The sequence below is a fragment of the Archocentrus centrarchus genome, chromosome 8, assembly GCF_007364275.1.
Source record: "Archocentrus centrarchus isolate MPI-CPG fArcCen1 chromosome 8, fArcCen1, whole genome shotgun sequence".
Classification (NCBI taxonomy): domain Eukaryota; kingdom Metazoa; phylum Chordata; class Actinopteri; order Cichliformes; family Cichlidae; genus Archocentrus; species Archocentrus centrarchus.
This window is the reverse complement of record NC_044353.1, coordinates 18536364-18553543: the sequence shown is the minus strand read 5'-3', so window position 1 is coordinate 18553543 and position 17180 is coordinate 18536364. Positions and strand designations below refer to the sequence as shown.

Below are 17180 nucleotides of genomic sequence, written 5' to 3'. Positions count from 1 at the left end.
GAGTGTAGATTGTCCGGTAAATCGATAGCTTTCACTTTCATGCTCAGCTCTCTTGTCACCACAACAGACCAGTACCGCGTCTGCATCACTGCTGACATTGTGCCAATCCATCTGTCAGTATCCCGCTTCATTCTTCCCTCACTCGTGAACAAGACCCCGAGATACTTTAAGTCCTTCACTTGGGCAGGAACTTAATCCTGACCAGGACAACATCACACACGAAACTACAGATTTTATAACAAGAAACAAAGGTAGCTTTTTTTTGTGTGTCTTTGTTCAGTTTGGTCCAGTTCCACCCAAACATCGACCTGCTGCAGCTTTTCTCTTCCTCTCTGGACTGTGGCATTCGGATATGGGACCTGCGTACCAGCCAGTGTGTGTGCGTGCTGCAGAGCCACTACAGTGCTGTGACATCTCTTAGCTTCAGTCCCGATGGTAACACCATGGTCAGGTACTGTGATATTTTATATCAAACTCAAACTCCTTCATGTATGTGTTTTGCTGCGTGTTAAAGTCCTGCGCTCTTGTAGTTCTGGCAGAGACAAGATCTGCACAGTTTGGGACCTGAAAACTCACAAAGCCAAGAGAACTGTTCCAGTCTATGAGGTGAACTTGTGAATACATTGTGTGTATAATGGAAGGTATTTATCCTTTGTGAATTCCCTATCCCCAAATGTTAACTGAAATACAGAGAAAAACCGCAGCTTTTTGTATGTGTCTCTGTGATCTTACAGGCTGTGGAGGGTGTTGTACTTCTTCCTGGGAATACAGACTTAACTGAGATTGGAGTAAAGAGCAAGGCCTTGCATTTCATCACAGCTGGCAGCAAAGGTTCAGCTCCTAAATCTCCTCAAACATCTAATCTGTGGTGCTTTGCTGTGTTTGATTTTGTGAGCAGCTTTAAATATAAATGTCTCTGTCACTCATCTGTTCTCCTTTCCTTTTTCTAGGTGTGTTAAGGGTTTGGGAGGCCAGCACAGCACGGTGTGTCTACACACAGACCCTTCCCTCCACCCTCACCTCTGTCTCTGAGGGGGAGGAAGAGAGCGACAATCCCCGCAGTCTGACATACCTCTTCCACCTGCCTGCCTCCTCCAGACTGGCCACGGTCACTGCAGAGCACAACATACTGCTATACCAGCTGCCTGCTCTCACCACACAGCAGCAGGTGGGTACTGGGGTCACATCATAGTGCATGACATCAAATTACAGCTTCAAACACCTGTTAGTATGTTTGTTCAAATGATCTTTCATAGGCATTAAAAAGAAATCCAAATTTATAAGAAGAAGAAGTTTATTGATCCCAGAGGGAAATTCATGTTTTCAGTTATTAACATTTGTTATGCAGTTTTTATTGTTTTTTCAGTTTAGTATGATTTATACTGTGCCAATTCAAAACATTCACTTCAAGGTATTGAAGTGCGCCGGGCAACAGTGGGAAGGAATAACTCACTTTTAGCAGGAAGAAACCTGCTAAAAATGAACCAGGCTCAATGCGTTTTTGTCGATGTTTTTTTTTTTCTTTTGTTAAGTTCTTGGGTTATCAGTTGTTTAGTATCGCCTTTTTCTTTAAAGAGATTAAACATTTTGCTCTTTTCATTCTCTCTACCTGCTTCCAGGCTGTTCTAAATAGACGCTGATGGAGTTGTATGCCTGTGTTTTAGAATTAATAATTTACTCTCTCCTCTGTTGCTTTATTCATCTGCCTGCTTCAGTTTGTGGGCTACAGCGATGAGGTGCTGGACGTGAAGTTCCTGGGGAAAGGTGACAGTCACATTGTGGTGGCCACCAACAGCTGCCAGCTGAAGGTTTTTGAGCTGCTCACCAACAGCTGCCAGATTCTCTACGGACACACAGGTCAGTCGCCAGCAGAGGGCAGTGTGTGTTTATGCGTACACATGAAACACATAGCAGTGTGCCATAAATATTGAGAATTTTTTGTCAGCATTTTTTTCTTAATTTTATTTTATGTAGTTGTGAATGTGTCAGTGTGGAGTTTGTCTGTTTCTGTGTTGAGCTTTTGACAGGCCATCACCTGGCATGAAATTCCAGCACCCCCCCTCACCCTGAATTGGAGAAGCGCTATACCAACTAGATGGATTGATTTTATTTTTAAAACGTAACGATACTTATTTGTAACTTCAGCAAACTTACAATGTGCTTCATGCAGTACGGCACAAAATACATTAAATGAAAGAGGAATGTAATAATAAAAAGGAAGCAAAAATAAAAAGTACGGTCATGTTAAACCAAGGTTGGGACGGTGGAAATAAAAGCTGTGTTTTGTGGAGCCAGAATCCAAAGAATTCAGATGTGACACCATCTGTCTCAGCTTGTTAGGGTGGTTGATATTTATGATCTTTATCTTCCTCAGATACTGTCCTCACATTGGACGTGTTCAGAAAAGGCTCTCTGTTTGCAAGCTGTGCAAAGGTAAGGTAACTGCTTCAAGGAATGCAAACAGAAATAAACAATAATTATTTGCCATTTATTACATCTTATTGTATATGGCCAAAAGAAACTACAATAGAACAACTACTAACCCTGCTTTAAACAGACAGTAACATTTGTATATTGTGTCTTTAGGACAGGTCAGTGCGTGTGTGGCAGATGGACAGTGACAGTGGTCAGGTGCAATGCGTGGCCCAGGGCTCCGGCCACACCAACGCTGTGGGCTCCATCGCCTGCTCCAGGTAACGCTGCACCTGCCAGCCATGTTGGTTTTCTTATCCCATGTGTCAGCACAGATTAAAAAACAAAATGAAGAGGTGGCTGTTTCAAAAAAGTAGAAAAATGGTTCTTGATTATATGTGAATCTGCATGACAGTAATCCTTTCTTATCTTTGTGCTTGTGTCCAGGATGAAAGCGTCTTTCGTTGTGACTGGCAGTCAGGACTGCACCGTGAAGGTGTGGGATCTACCAGCAGATTTCTCTGCAGCAGGAGGCATTCATCAGCTGACCACCCGCACCACAGAGAAAGCACATGATAAGGTACAAGGCAAGAAGTTTTAGCCACGGTCCAAGAAAAAGAAAAAACATCCTGTAGCTGATAATTTATGAAAGAGAAAGATTCAGTTACAAACAGATAAATCTTATGTGACGGCTTGTATAGTGCAAATAATGAATCAAAGCTTAAGTGGACTACAATTACTTACCATTTTGTGTTTGTTATGATAGTTGTTTTTGTCCAGAATGTCCAGGGTAGGTTCAAGGTCACCATTCAGCAGCCATATTGGGAACTGGGCAGTTCTTTTGATGCCCCTGTCTAAATAAATAAATAGAGAGCACCATAATCAGTGGTCAGTTGGCCAAAAAGCTGCATGTATAGATTCACCAGTCAAACCTCATTTTAAAAAAAAAATGCTTCAAGGGTTTGCTGACTTCCCAAAATAAGGTTTATAAATCAGACTCTCTGGAAAGTAGAATTCAGCTACGCATGTCCAAAGTCACACAACATTATCACTCAACCCAGAGGGCTGAAAAACAACTAGAAGGACACGCACAATCCAAAAAAGTAAAGGCTGGATGCCAAGAGGGCACAAAAGGTCTTTAAAGGATTGTCTATATTAAATATTATTCAGGAGCTTTGCTGGTGTGCGGACCCCTTTTTCTTCTTCAACCCAGAGTGTTGACACCATCAGTGTCTGTGGCTTATTCCACCAGTGGATTCACATTATGGTTGCAGTAAGCCAAGAAAAAAATTAGTAAAGTGTGTCCATCTGTCCATATTACAATAATGGGTAAATATGTCACCACAAAGTTAAACCATTATGATGGGTGCAAAACTTCATCTGCCTGTCTTCATGCCCTGATGTGACCATCACACTGGAACAGTGTACATCTGGACTGACAAGTTTCAACTCCCTCAGAATCCAATTTTCATGCTTCCATCAAATTGGAGCTTTTTTCCAATAAGTGTTTCTTTATGCTTCTTTTTCAATTTTTTTTTTGTTGTTCTTTTTCTTAAGGCTAAACAGATATTTGGCCTTCAATGTTTCCCCGGGACTCTGTGTAGTCCTGTGAAAAAGTAGGCATGCCCTTACTGGTTCCATTGCAATTAAGAGGGTAAGTAGTAGTCAGAAGCTGCTAATCAAATGCAGTTTATAAACCTGATCATCAGCAAGTGTGACCATCTGCAACAAAACCGCGAGAGCTACATCTACTCTACAGACCTCAGTTAGCATGCTAACGGTTAAAGTTGATAACAGCACATTTAGAAAAGATTGAACAAGTGTGTCCTGTTTGAAAGTGTTGCCAGGAGAAAACCCTCTTCTCTGTTCTCTCTAGAAAAGCAAAACATCACAGCACAGCTTAGGTTTGCAAAGTTGCATCTGAACAAACTGAAGGACTTCTGGAACAATTTCCAAAGTGGAGACGATTGGTCATAATATACAGCGCCACATTTGCTAAAAACCAAACTCAGCATATCAGCACAAACACCTCATATCAGCTGTCAAGCACGGTGGTGGAGGGGTGGGGATTTGGGTTTGTTTTGCAGCCAAAGGACCTGGGCACCTTGCAGTAATTGAGTCATCCATGAACTCCTCTGTATACCAAAGTATTCTAGAGACAAATGTGAGGCCGTCTGTCCAACACCTGAAGCTTGGCTGAAATTGTGCCAGTTCAACAGGTCAATGATCCCAAGCACAACAGCAAATCTACAAACAGAATAGCTGAAAAAGAAAAGAGTCAAGGTGTTGCAATGGGTCAAAGTCCAGACACAATTGAAATGCTATGGGGGGGACTTTAAAAGAGCTGTGCCTCAACAAATACTTGCAAACCTCAATGAGCTGAAGCAACCAAAAAGAAGAGTGAGTAAGAAGTTATTGTTAAACCAAGTTAGTTATTTGTTTTTTCAATCACGTCTTCCTCAGAAATGATGGTTCACAACTATCCTTCCAGGTTTGAATAATGCGTTGGACAGTTCTTAACCCAGTTTCGGTAGTCTTAGCAATTTCCTGTGTTTATTTATTTATTTATTTGTGTAATGTTATGTTCATGTATCTGTTTGAGGTGATAGAACAAAAAGTCAGATGTTCTGTTCACTCCTTGCAAATCTTAAGTTGAGGAAAGTTCAAGTGTAATTTACAGTTTTTTAGAATTTCTCACATCCGTAATCTGAAGAAAATGTATTATTTTTGCCTCTCGGCAGAAAAAAACGAATCATTGTTGTCTGATCACATACAGGTAAAGTTTTTATGTTGTTATATATTATGTTTTTGAGTTGTCTGTCTATGTGTGTGTGTGGGGGTGGGGTGGGGTGGGGGGGGTAATTACTTGATACACTCATTGTGTGGGATATTGTTTGGTCAGTGGCTGTGTGTAATCAGCCACAGACTGGTGAGTCAGTCTCCAGGTTTGTAAAGATTTCTAAGTTAACTGTTCTCATAAGGAAGTGCACAAAATCTCACTATTAGATCTGATTACCAGTGAGATTCTGGAAAGTAACATTATTTCCTGCTACACCTGTCCTCATCTCAATAGAAGCACAACACAACGATTGACAATTGGTGGTCTACTACGCCTCGTTCCTGGGCATTTCCTTTGAGTTACCAGATTTAAGCACAGTAAGATATCAGTTACTAAAGAGGGTGGTGATACTGCAGGTGGTGTGGCAACAGGAATTAAGATAATCTGTTTCATGTGACCTTTCCATCACCTTAGTACATCTTTCTCCCAATTCAGTTTTCACAGAAGTGTGTTTTTTTTTTTTAAGGAATTTATTCATTAAAACCATCATTTTAAAAAAAGCTCATCAGTTTTGTGAAAAATTGTGCTCGTTTACTCATTTGCCTTCTTTGCCATTCCTCCAGGATGTAAACAGTGTTGCCGTAGCACCCAATGACAAGCTGCTGGCTTCAGGCTCCCAGGACCGTACGGCCAAGCTGTGGTCCTTGATGGGGGAGGGGACCGTGGGCCTGCTGGGGGTGTTTCGGGGCCACCGTCGTGGCGTCTGGGCCGTTTGTTTCTCTCCTGTGGACCAAGTGCTGGCCACCTCCTCTGCAGATGGCACAGCCAAGCTGTGGAGCCTGCAAGATTTCAGCTGCCTCAAGGTAGGATGCAGTTTACTGTGCGTGTGTCAGAATCACAGCAGTCTCATAAGTCAGTTTGCAGGTGATTTTCTCTGGTGTTGTATGTGCGTAATTCTGTTAAGACATCAGTGAGTTCTAACTTGTAAAACCTGGTGGTGTTGGTTCAGTTTTTTTTTTTTCCTTTATCTTTCTTAATTTTTTTAAGACGTTTGAGGGCCATGACGCATCAGTTCTTAAGATCATCTTTGTGAGCCGAGGGACCCAGCTGCTGACCAGGTAAACACACCAAACCCAAAACATAAAACCAAAGCATGCCTGCTCTGCAGATACATTTGAATGCACAACCCACAGTCAGGTACCAAACTGTCTATTGTACTTTGTGTTGGACAAGCTGAGCTGAGGCCGCTGATACTCGAAAATGCCGGATTCTGACCGGCATTGCGTGGCAGTGCAACGCAGAAGTCAGGGTCTGCCAGCGATACCTGTGCGTGCTTGACACCCATACAGGCAATGCAGAGGGGATGGGGGTCTTTCCCCAAGATAGTCAACCCACAAGCGGCTGGGCAAGGGCGGGACGCAACATCCTTAACCCTGCCGCCACCAGCGTTCCCCTGAGAGGATTCAGTGGTAGCCATAACACTAATGGCACTAATGGCTTTGGCAACAATAGCTACAGAAATCACATGCTACTTGAAGTGCTTGTTCAAAACACGTGGATATGCAATAATGCCACAACCGCTAGAAGACAAAAATATAACTACAGCGTAATAAAACATTATTCCTATAACCACGTTCAAGGACTACCTTGACAGCTGTGTAGATGATCAGATAAGTGGATAGTCCTGAGGTGAGGAGCTTTATGATCTTCACGGGGACGAAAGTGAGAATGCCTGGTGTGGGGTCAGGGGCTATTATAAGGGGGTTGGGAAACCCTGTGTCCTTGACGGGATCAGTCTGTCTAGGACAGATGTGGTGGTAGTGGAGCTTCCGTGATTGGTCATGCCATAATGAGATACGTCACTCAGTTTTCAGAGAACCGGGGTTACATCAGTAACCAAAGGGTTTCTTGCTCATCTCATCTCAGGTATGCGACTGACACTGATTGTCATGCTTTTTTGACTGATAGGACTGAAGAAAGTGAAACAAAAACTGAAATGTAAAAACAAAGCTGAAAGGGCAAGAGGCTTATCTGTATCTGTTAGTGGAAAATATCTTTCACAGAATTTAACCATTAACTGTATCTTTATTCTTCATCGCTATTTGCAAAAAATACAAGAAATCATTATAAGGTACTATGAAAAAGTCTTGAGCCACCCTTCGTTTTCTTAATATTTTGCTTCCAAGGAGCCAGACTTTCTTGTCATTTTATTTCAAGTTCTCCAGGCTTTCTGAAGGTCTTTCAAAGTTTTTCTTTGAATGTTGGATGCTTTTTCTCTCATTTTTACTTCAGTCCTTGTATCTGACTATTTTCAGAGGATTCTTTTTGTTGTTGTTTCTTAACCCTCTGAGCTCTATGCTGGCCATTTGCTGCCACTTCACTCTCTTTTTTTTAACCATTTTAACTGTGTTAATGCATATGGAATAAAATTTCACAAGGGTCTAGATTTCATTCTGATTTTTTAATTTTCCACTTCAGCTACTGAAATATGTCAATAATGTAGTGTGTACATCAAATTGTTCCTCTTGGCTCTATCGTGGCAACTTTTGGCCCATTAAAACCCATTAAAACTACATTTTTAAATCTCTTGTTATATGCAACATAAAAGCATGCATTTTGGGCACAACTGGTTTCATTCTAAACTCAAGACATGGAATTTGTAATTTTTAACAGTTTCTACCAGATTAGATAATTTATTAATTTTTTGCTGAGCAGGCAATTTTATGTAATATTCTTAGTTTCCAATGGGGCGTATGATGGCTTACTACACTCCAGTGGAGCAAATAAATCACACAATTTTGACATAGGAGTGATGTCACATAATTTTTTGTGTGTGTGCATGAAAATAATTATTCCTTTATGTGACATTCTAGCAGAAATATGTATTTGAAAGACAGACTGAAATAAATTATGACCTCCAAGTTACCAGCTATTCAGCTTTGAGTTTCCCAGGTAAACTTGGCTTTGATGCACATGTTCAAAGCACTTGTAGCTTTGTTCTTTTCATTAAAAAAAATACCACACCCAAATATCTAACCTCTAAAAAAAGTTTAAAAAAAATTCACTGGCCATCTTGCAGAGTTCAAAGTTGCAGCTGCAGGGTAAACAACAACAACCTCTGGCACTGTTTGTAAATCTGTCCCGGAGTTTGTGCAGGTGCAGCAAAGACTGCTGCCAGAAGTAAACTTAGCAGCTTCAAGATCGTATTTTCTCCAGCAAGAAGGTCATATTCACTGCTTCAAGCACTTGACTATGTAATGTGCTCAAAGAGCGAAGATGGGGAGAAATCCTCTGTACTTGAAGACACATCAACTCCTGAAGATGAGGGCACACCTTCCTCAGAGGTTGACAGCATCAGCACTGATGATGAAGAGTACCAGCCAGTGCCTGATTCTACTTCTTTAGGGTGTGAGGACAATACAGACACAGCAGTTGGATCAGTGGATGTCTCATGATTGGAAACTTATGTGGTTTCCCACTGCTGAAGAGACCCTGCATTACAATCCAGTATCTGCTGGTCTCACCCCAGGGCCCACCCTGTATGCAATTGCCCACATCAGCAACTTGAAGTCTGCCTTTGACCTGTTTGTCACAGAAGAGATCATTCATCTTCTGTGCACCCACACAAACCTGCATGGGAGGAGGAGGTGTGAGGTTTGGAAGGATGTGGATGAAGTGGAGATGAGAGCCTACATTGGAATTCTGATTTGGGAAGTTAACCATGGATTGAGGGTCACATTCCAACTGACAGGAGCTACAAGGACACACTGTCACATGTGAAAACATCTTTACTTCATTTTTCTTGGAACTCCTCAGAAGACAACTGGCTCTGGTTGGTACAATCAAGGAGAAACAAACCAGAGCTACCTCCCCACCTCCTCCAACTGTGACAGCACAAGATTCTGTCATCTGTCTTTCTTTTCACAAAACTAACATGGCAGTATCCTACATGCCCAAGCGAGGGAAGAATGTGCTTCTTTTGTGCACAAACCCCAGGCAACCAGCGGTCAGCGACGGGGAATAGAGGAAGCCTATAGCAGTTATATGATATAACTGGGATTTAAAGGGTTAAAATTCTGCGTTTGAATGAAATTTTAGTTTTAATGACAAGGACTGATGCAAATTTTAAAATTCAAGTTTTGAAAGTGAGAAAATCAGTTAAAAAATATTTATTTTAGAGCATTTTAGAGCACAAAAAGGAGGTGGCCATTTTTGGCCACGAACAAGCTGAAAGGGAGTTTTTAGGTTTTTTTCATCACTGCACAAAAAGTAATGATTCATAAAAATCAATGATACTGCTGATAATTGACATGCATTTAGCTGCAATGAAGGTTAAAAAGATAAATCAGGTTGCATGTGTTATTTGGTAAAAAAATGTAAATTTATAATTTTCTCATTTTATAAATTATTAGGACTACATGATATAACTGGGATTTAAAAGGTTAAAATATAGAGTTTGAATCAAATTTTGGTTCTAATGACAAGGACTGATGCTAATTTAAAAAATCAAGTTGTGAAAGTGTGAAAATTGGTTAAAAAATGTTAATTTTAGAACATTTTTTGAATATAAACATGAGGTGGCCATTTTTGGCCACGAACAAGCTGAGAGGGAGTTTTTAGGTTTTTTCATCACTGCACAAAAAGTAATGATTCATAAAAATCAATGATACTGCTGATAATTGACATGCATTTAGCTGCAATGAAGGTTAAAAAAATAAATCAGGTTGCATGTGTTATTTGGTAAAAAAATGTAAATTTATAATTTTCTCATTTTATAAATTATTAGGACTACATGATATAACTGGGATTTAAAAGGTTAAAATATAGAGTTTGAATCAAATTTTGGTTCTAATGACAAGGACCGATGCTAATTTAAAAAATCAAGTTGTGAAAGTGTGAAAATTGGTTAAAAAATGTTAATTTTAGAACATTTTTTGAATATAAACATGAGGTGGCAATTTTTGGCCACGAACAAGCTGAAAGGGAGTTTCTTCAATTTTGCCTTCCCTGCAAAAAAATATTAATGCATAATAATCAGTGTTCTTATTAATCAGTTACATATCTCAGGCTGTACTTTTGATAATACAAGAGAATCCCATAGCACTGCGAATATATGAAGTACTCAGTTTTGAGGTAATTTGCCAACAAGTGCATTGTTCAAACAAGCTGGCATTTGAAGGGTTAATAAATAAAAAAGGAATGAACATTTTACATTTACGTGAAGAACTGATGTTAGTTAAGAACGTTATGCAAAAAAAAAATCAAAAAACAAGAAAAAAGGAAAAAATTATGCCCTCTGTTTGTTAGTGGCAATTTTTGGCCACGAACAAGCTGAAAGGGTAGTAAAAACGAACAAGTTCAGAGGGTTAAGTCTCTTAACACTGACCTTTGAATCATTCAAGCATGAACTCTTGAGTTAGGTCTACACATATAACTTATACAATTTAAAATTGGTTTTTGGCTCTTTAGGCCTGTCACAAAAACACATGATTTGTTTAATTTATTTTTTTTAGTTTAATCTCCTAAAATACCAATGATAACACGTTGACAGGCATAAAAAATTACTCTTGCACCAACAACTTGATTTCTAAAGAGCTATTAGCTGAAAACTTGGCATGTGCGCGGTATGCGATACGTTCTTAAAAAAACTGAAGATATTGGACAAGGGGTGGACAAAAAAGAAGTGACAGCCTAAAAACTATTTACAGCAGATGAACAGTATCGGTCCATAAGAAATAAGAAAATATCCAGCAAAGACCTGATGCAGGACCTGATTTGAAATCTTCATTTTATCTCTATTGAAATTCTTCACAAGATGCACTCCAGCCAGTTTAGAACTAGTATGTAGGATGGATTTAGGATATACCCTTGTGTGTTCAGACTTAGCAGTATTGCAGTAGCTGTACCTGGTTCTGCTTTTTCACCTGTGTGTCCCCTGTTGTGTTTAAATAAAAGTCTCTCTGTTGCCACCATAGAATATAAAACATGGACATAGCTTCCAGGTCAATAAAATGCAGCAGGTGCTGAAGTGCCTTTAACCTGCATCCTATTTGATGGTACTAGATGACAATAAATGTGGTTGCAAAAAACGTCCAGTCCTATGGAAGTCTATAGGACAGTGGCTATGTGTCGTGACCACTGTAGACATTTTCTTAATGAGTTTATGGGCTCAGTCACTCTTTTGGGATCATTGGCCAGCGAGCCAGTGGTTTCATAGTCAGAGCCACCTCTCTCTGTCACTTCTGTTGTTTTTGTTTTGTTTTTTAAACTCTAGAACACTAAGGTGAGTTTTGTAACACTACTTTAATGTAGGTCAAAATCACTCAACGTTAGTGTTCTTGTTCTTTAAAAAATCTCGGACGGGTTCGAATCTTGGTGACCTTGACCTCAGGCTAAAGGTCAGAGGTCAGGTTTTCTGAAAATCCTGTGAAAGCAATAACTCCAGAATGATCTCACCCAGGATCTTCAAATTCACACCATAGGTGCATACAGCCGCACGTTGGCGCCCGCTCAGCGGTGTTCTTGTTCATGCTGTGTCTGGTTCCAAAAAATAATAAATTCTGATTGTTTCCTATAGTGGCTCCGATGGTTTAGTGAAGCTGTGGACCATTAAGACCAATGAGTGTGTGAAAACCCTGGATGCCCACCAGGACAAAGTGTGGGGACTCCACGCCAGTCGCAGAGATGACAAGATGGTGACTGGCTCAGCAGACTCTAACATCACAGTGTGGGTGGTAAGTAGGATTTGACTGAGGGCATCCAGTTGGAGTTGGAAATGCGGAGAGAAGACTATCAGTTACCAGTCAATCTTCTACACAGCTAAACAAAAATATGGATCAACAAAACAAAGAATTTGACTTGTCTTTCATTAGTGTTGCTTTTCTCTCTCTAATGTTTTTGGAAGTTGAAACTGGTTCACGAGTGCTTTTTGGATAAACGCCATTCTAGTATATAAAGATTGAAGTGGACAATGACTGGAAATTTTCTGCACAATAACACATTAAGATGTTTTTTAACAGCTGAGTAATAAGTCATTTACAGACAATATTTGACAGTCACTTGACTGCAGTCATTGCCTGTTTTGTGACCATTTGCACCAAGTGATTAATTAGGTAGCTGAGTTGTTCTCACAGAAGGGATTTTACCTGCTGAAGTATCCATTCAGCGATATTTAGTGCACATCTTATGTAAGCTGGTTATTCTTGCTGATCATTTACTCTTTTTACATGGTTTTAAAACATAAAAAATTTCCCTTTTGTGTTCAGTAGATCAAAAATGTTCTCTTTTGTGCACATCTAGGATGTGACTGAAATGGAGCTGGCAGAAGAGCAGGCGAAGCAGGAGGATCAGATACTCAAGTAAGTTGCACGCAACAGCTCTGACAGCAAAAAGTAGGATTTACTATTAGAGAGGCGGCAATGCTGCACCATCCGTCCTCCTGTTCAGACCGTACATTGATGTTTACTTTTAATCCCTGTTTCTCCCTTATTTCTAGGCTGACTCTTTTGAAACTTGTATGAGTATTCATTAGTCAAAGGGCTACAATTTTTTTTTTTTTTTTTTTAAAGCAAATTTTCAAAATTTGTAAAAAAAAAAAAAAAAAAAGTATCAGCTCAGTGATGGCCAACAAGTCTCTTGTTCATGACAAGTCTGTCACTTCCATTCAAACTACAGCAACAGCAATATGCTGGCAACCAAAGCAATCATAAGGACAGTTTTGCAAACCGGTTGGGAAACACACATTTTTCCTTAGCGACCGATGGTTGCCAGATGGTCACACACCGGTGTCTTAAGTCTGTGTATGGGGCCTTTCTCACTTGATCCAACATTGATCCAACATTGATCCTACATTGTCACCATGATTGTCAAATTTCCAAAAGACAGATAACTTAAAGTCACATGGTTAGTGGTCACCTGACTGCAAATCCTCACTGGAAGCCAAAAAAAAGTTTCCATGCCTCAGTTTTTGTTTAAATTAATCATTAACAATGAAAAAGGATCCAAGCTAATTTTGAGTGTGTTGGTTGTGTGTGAAGGCAGCAAGAGTTGTCCAATCTGCTCCATGAGAAGAAATATCTGAAGGCCTTGGGTCTCGCCATCTCACTGGACCAGCCTCACACTGTGCTCACTGTTATCAAAGGTACTTTATCATTCAAGTCTATCTTTAGTATCCAGCTGTTATCAACTGTGTACGTGCAAAATCCATGCCCGTCCTTCAGCCTGTCAGCTGTGTTATCTGGAATGTTGTCACTTCTCTTTCTGTTTGACCGCACATTATTAAAAGTTGAGTCACCCAAGCACTGATGCATGCACAGCATGGAGCTCTTCCAAAGAATGGCTCTGTGAGCATGAAAACAAACACCTGGTTTCTGTGCTGTCATTCCCTTTTGTTCAGTGAAAAGTAAAAGGTGCAGTGACATTTTGTTAATTGCAAGCTCAACAGTTATAATGTTTCCATATTTTGGACCTGCTGAACTGCTTATTTGTGCTAAAGCAAGCATTTCTTCTGCAAATTAGAATTTAAAGTCATGTTAGAGTAGCAAATCTTTATTGGAGAGCTGAAATGTTTTGTTTTTTATTTCTCCAAATTATAAAGAAAGAAATATACATGCAATAAGCCTTAGCTCTTTCTCTGATTCTCTTTCAGACAATTCTCCCTTTTGTAATAGCAATGCTCATTAATCACACCTTTTCTGACTGACTTCCACAGAGGGAGTTTTTAAGTGTCATTGTATGGTAGCACTGTTTATAGTACAATTTCATCACCCCAGTATTTATTGGAATATTAGTTGGATAAATGAATATATAAATGAGACAAAGTTCAAGCTGTCCCCACACCTGTATGTCTGTGATAAAGCATAGTCTGTGATGGATAAATAATAATCTGCCTCTGAGGAGAGTTTGTATCAAACCTAACATGAACTGACTGCTGGCTCTGACTTGTTGTCCTGCGTTGCTTCCAGCGATCCGTGAAGGGGAGAATAGCTGCGAGCTGTTGGAAAAGACGGTGCTGAAACTTCGACAGGATCAAAAAGGTAGCATGTTAAAAAGAGAACGACTTTTAATACATCCGTCAAAAGAGGGCGTATTATGTGATCACCCGTGGAGGGCGTCCGGGCAGTGTCCACTGAAATGTCCATTCAATAACTGTTTGGCCTGCCCTTACCAAACTTTATGGGTAGATGGGCTATGACTAAAGCAAGATTGGGATTGTATATGGGGTCACTGGTGTCAAGGTCAAAGGTCATGGTCTTATGGTTAAATATTTTTTTACGTTTTTTCATGTCCATTTCATATCTAAGAAATGGTTTGAAGGATTTTGATGGAACCTTGCATGATTATTTTCCATATCAAGACATTATGCAGAGATCAACTCCTGGAGGTCAAGGTCAAAGGTCAAGGTCACATAATTAAATCTTTTAATGTTTTTCATGTGACAACAAACAGAGTTAATACAGTGTGACGGGCATATTTTGCCCCGCAAGGCGGTGTTCTTGTTACACAATACCAGCCGAACAGTACTGTATAAATTACCTGTCATTTCAGAGCGTAACACAGAAGAACTTTAATAACCTGTCTTCTGTTTCCTTGGATCCACTCAGAGTCACTTCTGCGCTTTTGTGTGGTGTGGAACACCAACGCCAGGAACTGTCTGTATGCCCAGGCTGTCCTCCAGGTGCTGCTCACACACCTGCCACCTGAAGAGCTGCTGCAGTACCAGGGAGCCCGAACGCACCTGGAGGGCCTCATTCCATATACAGGTCAGCAGGGGGCGAGTCTCTGTCCAGCTGAGACAAAAAAGTGTCTCAGGCGGAAGAGAAGAATAATTGTCTGTAAAACTTTGATTCAAAAATTTTAATCTGAATTTTAGACAGGCTTCGAAACCTACAAATAGGTGCCTAATATACAGAATAAAATATTAGGATTACAAGAGCAACACCATCATCATAGCTTGCCAAAGTAAAAAACTTGAACATGTTCCAAACGATTGGTATGAACTAAGCTGGAGAAGGCCTGTGTGCTAATGATGTGATGGAAACAGACAGGTTTGAAGTAGTTCTGGCACATTTCTCACAGCAGTTCGTGCAGTTTGTCACCCACAAAGAAAATGAATGATAACAAAAATCTGCAGAGCAGGAAGCTTTCTTTGTAGCTTTCTTTGGTATGTAGGTGTGTACAATGTTCAGCAGACAGTAATGTAAAGAGGATAGAACTCACTGTGGCTTAAGTAATACTGCAGGGTTTTGATTGTAGGATGTGTATAGTTACCTAACATGTAGTATGTGGATAGTTATCTAGACAACAGAAGATGTTTTGGCCTGTATATCATGTTTGTTAAACATGATATACAGTATAATCTTTTTTCATACATGAATGTAAAAATATCAGTGTTGCTAATTAATAGACTTCTTATCACATCCTTGCCTAGCTCTAACTTTATCATTTTTTATTTGTTATTATTTTCTCTCCCACAGAGAGACACATGCAGAGGATTGGCCGTCTGCTGCAGGCATCCATGTTCTTGAACTACATGTGGCAGAAAATGAGAGTGGCTGGAGCTCCGTCCAGGTGAGAGAGCGCTCAGGGTGCTCTGACAAATAACCGGTTTGTCTGATTAAAACACAACGTGAATGAATCCTGGTGCCAAATATGGATTGTGTTGCTTCTTTGTGGTTTCAAAGGAAACCAACTATATTAAAGGAACAGTTTGCCACAAAATCACATTTAAGTAGTTTTTTCTCTACCCAGTTTTTTTTTTCTTTTTACCTCATTAGAATGCAGAACTCATAAAAGATGGAATGCTTATTAATCAGCACCACTGAAAGTCAGTTCTTCCTTGTCTGAATGAGGCCTCATAGATACCTGGAAACATACTCTGTATCTAACTAGAGGTTATTACCTAAAAATATTTCTAGTTTATCAGCCTAATTTATGTTATTATATCCTGTCCAGCATGGGCCAAGATGAAGAAATGGATACAACGCCTCTCGCACAGGCCCAGCCTTTCTTTGTGATCGACAAGGAGAAAAGAGAGAGCGGCAGCGACGAGAGACGAGACGAAGGCAACGACAGCGGGCAAGACGAAGACCCAGATTGCTCTGTTGAAAGTGAAGAGGAGCTTGACGATGTCAGCGCCACCAACAAAGCCTCCACCGACAACGAGCGTGTAGAAAACGGAGCGAGCCACAAAACTAATGGCAAACACCAATCTGAAAGTGAGGAGAGTTCAGGAGAGGAAGACCTGGAGGATGAAACAGTAGTTAAAAAGACAAAAGGTCTCCCGGTTTCTTCGGCTCCACAGTGCCAGACTTTTGCCAGCTGACAAGAATCTCCAAGTTCATGAGGTGACTCACTTCTGAAGGGGGGGGGGGGCTCTTATCTCAGCTTATTGGTGGATGGAGGCAGCTCGGATGTGAAATGATAACATTTGTTAGGACCACTTCAGCAGAGTGCTGAAGACTTTGAGTCTTGTGCCAATGCATCTGCTGTTCCGTACAGATTTTTAACAACCTTGGTTTCTTATGACAAAAAAGGCTGCAGGGAAGTAAAAAGAAGAGGGAAGGAGGAAGCTGGGGCCATCTTCACACACAGTGCATGCCATTTGTTCTGCAGTGCTGCAAAGTCCTGATCTACTGGCTCGACTGTATGAACACAGTTTCAATCCAGACAGCAGTTTCCTCTTTTAACAATGGAGATTTTTTTGTTTTGTTTTTTTTTAGAAGTTATGACTGCAAATGTTTATAAAATTAAAAATGTTTGATTTAAAAGGAGTCACATTTGAATAAGTGATGCATATTAAAATAAAAGCTAAGAAGGAGTCATTAAAATTGAACCCATCACACAGTTGCGTGCTGAGTGAGTGCTTCAGGTGCTGAGTGGCTGGATCTCCGTCCAGGTGAGAGCGCGCTCAGGGCGCTTTGACAAATAACTGGTTTGTCTGATTAAAACAAAATGTGGTGAATGATTCCTGGTGTCCCAGTGAAAGTCT

General features: G+C 40.3%; 1 protein-coding gene across 1 annotated transcript in view; it reads left to right on the top strand.

Moving 5' to 3' along the window:
* Nucleotides 1–17004, top strand: part of tbl3 (transducin beta like 3) — a 19267-nt gene extending 2263 nt beyond the window's left edge. Inside the window, exons 7-23 of the mRNA XM_030736742.1 lie at nucleotides 281–451; nucleotides 531–606; nucleotides 735–831; nucleotides 951–1168; nucleotides 1716–1857; nucleotides 2375–2433; nucleotides 2587–2693; nucleotides 2860–2992; nucleotides 5815–6054; nucleotides 6239–6309; nucleotides 11769–11925; nucleotides 12491–12549; nucleotides 13228–13331; nucleotides 14155–14226; nucleotides 14794–14952; nucleotides 15667–15760; nucleotides 16145–17004. Coding sequence (XP_030592602.1) covers nucleotides 281–451; nucleotides 531–606; nucleotides 735–831; nucleotides 951–1168; nucleotides 1716–1857; nucleotides 2375–2433; nucleotides 2587–2693; nucleotides 2860–2992; nucleotides 5815–6054; nucleotides 6239–6309; nucleotides 11769–11925; nucleotides 12491–12549; nucleotides 13228–13331; nucleotides 14155–14226; nucleotides 14794–14952; nucleotides 15667–15760; nucleotides 16145–16514 — 2329 coding nt within the window. The 3' untranslated portion in view covers nucleotides 16515–17004. The remainder of the gene's footprint in view (nucleotides 1–280; nucleotides 452–530; nucleotides 607–734; nucleotides 832–950; nucleotides 1169–1715; nucleotides 1858–2374; nucleotides 2434–2586; nucleotides 2694–2859; nucleotides 2993–5814; nucleotides 6055–6238; nucleotides 6310–11768; nucleotides 11926–12490; nucleotides 12550–13227; nucleotides 13332–14154; nucleotides 14227–14793; nucleotides 14953–15666; nucleotides 15761–16144) is intronic.
* The last annotated feature ends 176 nt before the right edge of the window (nucleotides 17005–17180 follow it).